We start from the raw sequence: 3,017 nt of genomic DNA, 5'->3' as shown, positions 1-3,017 counted from the left end.
TGATTTGATTTGATATGGCCATGATGTGATGGGTTATAATAACCGTTCCTTTGGCCTCGCCCTTTAGAGGAGTAACATATAGGGGACTGATCAGTAGAACCACGGAAAATAAGATAATTAACAGTGCAATATTTGCTTCGTATTTGTTCGAATTTAGCATGCTTATTTTGTTTTGAGATTATAAAATATACATGAGTACATGTAAATATATTTTGGTGTTTATCGTGCTCGATCGGCCCCCACTTGCTAAGTGTTTCCCAAAACACTCACCCCCTTACTTTGCTCCAGATAAGAATGAAGATGAGTTAGATGACGAAGAACAGAATAAGTTCTGAGGTTGGTGAGGATGGATCAGTTCAAGTTGAAGAAATATTTTACTTTAAATTTCAGTTTCGCTTCCGCATTGTTGCACTTGTGTTTTTTTCTCTGTAAAAATAGTTATGGTTTATGAAATAGACTGGTTTTTGGCAAGACTTGTACTATGAGGCTTGTTGTTTCAATGTTAAATTATTAAACAACGCCGATGTCGACCAACCCCGATTTCGGGGCGTGACAGAAGTGGGCATGACAAGGTAATATAGAATGTCTTCACCTGCAAGATGGGGTTATTGAATTATACACAACAAAAAGATATATATGAAACATAAAATGATCATCGAATTCGCGCGACGAGGACGAGGAGGAAGCAAGAAATCAAGAACCGGTAGCCATGGAGTTGGAATATTGGCTTGGTTGCCCTGTCACACGAACCAAATAAGTGAATAACATTATCTAGATTTATCAAAACATCTTCAGTCCCTTTCTAAGATGCATATATGTGAGCTTACATTCGATGTAATATTAGAACACAAGTGAGGCTGTCGAACGATGTAAATTTGGTCTCCATGTGTGTCTTGTTTGTAAATATCTTGGTTTCTATGCCATGTCCACAGTGCATATGTCGAATTCACCACCTACATTATTATTCATTAACCTAATTAATTCTATCTGAAACTCTAGCTAGGTATATATAATATTTGTACAATATATGTCTCATTAGTTAGTTACCTCAAGAATCCCATGCCCAAAGCTGCTCTCTCTGTATGCACTCCACTCAGGCTGTGTATCCCAGCAAAATCGACCCTTTGCTGGGCCAGATGAGAAGTTCATATGGCATACGCCTCCAATTTCAGGTACATTGTCCTGAGCAGAAGGGCATTTGCCCGGTTCATCCGCGTGATCCACGTCGATTTTTTCGATATTACCACCATCTCCAATCGTTATGTACACAGGCCCACAGGAATCCAATGTGTAGTTGTACACTCTATTCATCCTTTCATATGCATGCACCTGCAGGCAAATGCATTCAACCATAACAGAAAATCTTGTCAAATAGGATTGGAATGTAATGTTGGAGATTTGTGGCTCTATTTCATGATTTCCTTCTATAACTATCATTGGAATTCTTGATGTCAAGGTTTGCATGAACCTGGAATTCGATCAACGGAATCATGTGACCAGAATCAGTTCAAACAATTGGACACGAGAAGAGAAATCTGCACAAGTCATACATACATAAATTTTAAGATAAAAGGAATATTGCACTATAAAAAAAGTGATAACCTTCCCCATGCATCCCAACGAGGTTGATATGTCTCTCTAATAGGTGCATTGGGGAATGCACAAGAGTAGCAAGAAGTACCATTTCCTCCGGTAGTAAGATACTGGTTCGCGTACGTTAGGTCCCCAACCATCAAAACAATCGAAGGATCGTTGGTGATGAGATGATCAATGGTGGTCGTAGAATTCATCGTGAGGCCTAAATCTCCAACTACAGCTATTCTAGGCGGATACTTGCCTGAGCCAGGCAATGGTAATGTTTCAAACACGAACTCCTCACTCATAGCTCCTAACAAACTATCCCCACACTTGTAATGGTATCGCATTTCAGGTTCAAGACCTGAGACGAATTTTCAAAGCTCAGACAACATATATAAGGTGTAGATTCAAGATATAAATATTTCCTTGAGTCATGCTTCATGACACAATTCAAGAATCAAAATTTACCCTCAATTTTTACATGATGTATGATCCCAGAGGTGTAATTCCATAGCCCTTGAAACGGATATAGCTGACTATAAACCACCGAAATTCCACTTGCCTTCCGGATATCGTTGCTACCTTCTTTCCAATACCACACCTCACTGGCCACACCTGATGAATCAGTTGGGGTAACATTCACTCCAATCTTAGCATCCCCTTTTTCAATAAACACAAGAACAAATCAATAAAGTACTTGTCGCAAATCAACCAAGCAAAAGAACTAAAAGACAATCGTCACGCCTCAAACTGACTTGGATCAAAGCCTGAACACAAAATACCGCCCTCTAGTATACAAATACTTCAACTTAAATACACCAAAACATTTCGGGTCATCCCAAGTACTCAATATCCGAAATTGACACGTGATCACTATAAAAAGGAGTAGAAATCGATTTGGACTCTACTCGGTCCTTGTGCTTTGAACAATGTTAACCAACTTAATAATGATACATCCTGTACTGGTTCCACAAACAACTACTAGTGGTAATATGGTAATTGGTAAGCAAATTACTTTGCCAAGAAGGCCAGTTAGTAGTATACATTAGTGTTTCGACTTCATGATCTCCAATTATGACTCATAAATCACGTCCCATGTAGACTCCTTGAACAATTGTTAAGTTATTAGTAAGTTCATATTAAAAGATGTGTATTTTTTAAATATTAATTAGCTTTTGATATGGTACTAAACTGGCGAAACCAAGAAAATATATAATACCGGTGACCCAAGAAATCCACATTGAAGTTGGAGTAGACAAAGCGATAGCAATCTGGTCTGGAAAATTTGATGACACATTTCTCTTGAGCCTCGGATGATCCATCGGCAAGTCATCACTGCCACGACGTAACGACGGATCAAAACTCCGAGTTGTGGGTCGAAAAGGGCCTTCTAATGTTGTGGGTATATACATATGCTGTGAGTATGAAGTAATCACCAT

General features: G+C 38.8%; 1 protein-coding gene across 1 annotated transcript; it reads right to left on the bottom strand.

Moving 5' to 3' along the window:
- Positions 1–351: 351 nt before the first annotated feature.
- Positions 352–3,017, bottom strand: LOC140867331 (purple acid phosphatase 23-like). Its single transcript, XM_073272410.1, has 8 exons — positions 2,798–3,017; positions 2,047–2,238; positions 1,603–1,939; positions 1,048–1,468; positions 828–953; positions 702–737; positions 536–592; positions 352–426 (listed from the first exon to the last, which is right to left on the bottom strand). The coding sequence occupies exons 1-8, from the start codon at positions 3,015–3,017 to the stop codon at positions 352–354; spliced, it is 1,464 nt and encodes a 487-aa protein (XP_073128511.1).

The sequence above is a fragment of the Henckelia pumila genome, chromosome 1, assembly GCF_033568475.1.
Source record: "Henckelia pumila isolate YLH828 chromosome 1, ASM3356847v2, whole genome shotgun sequence".
Lineage (NCBI taxonomy): Eukaryota > Viridiplantae > Streptophyta > Magnoliopsida > Lamiales > Gesneriaceae > Henckelia > Henckelia pumila.
Note: the sequence above shows the minus strand (reverse complement) of the source record. Positions and strands in the feature narration are given on the sequence as shown.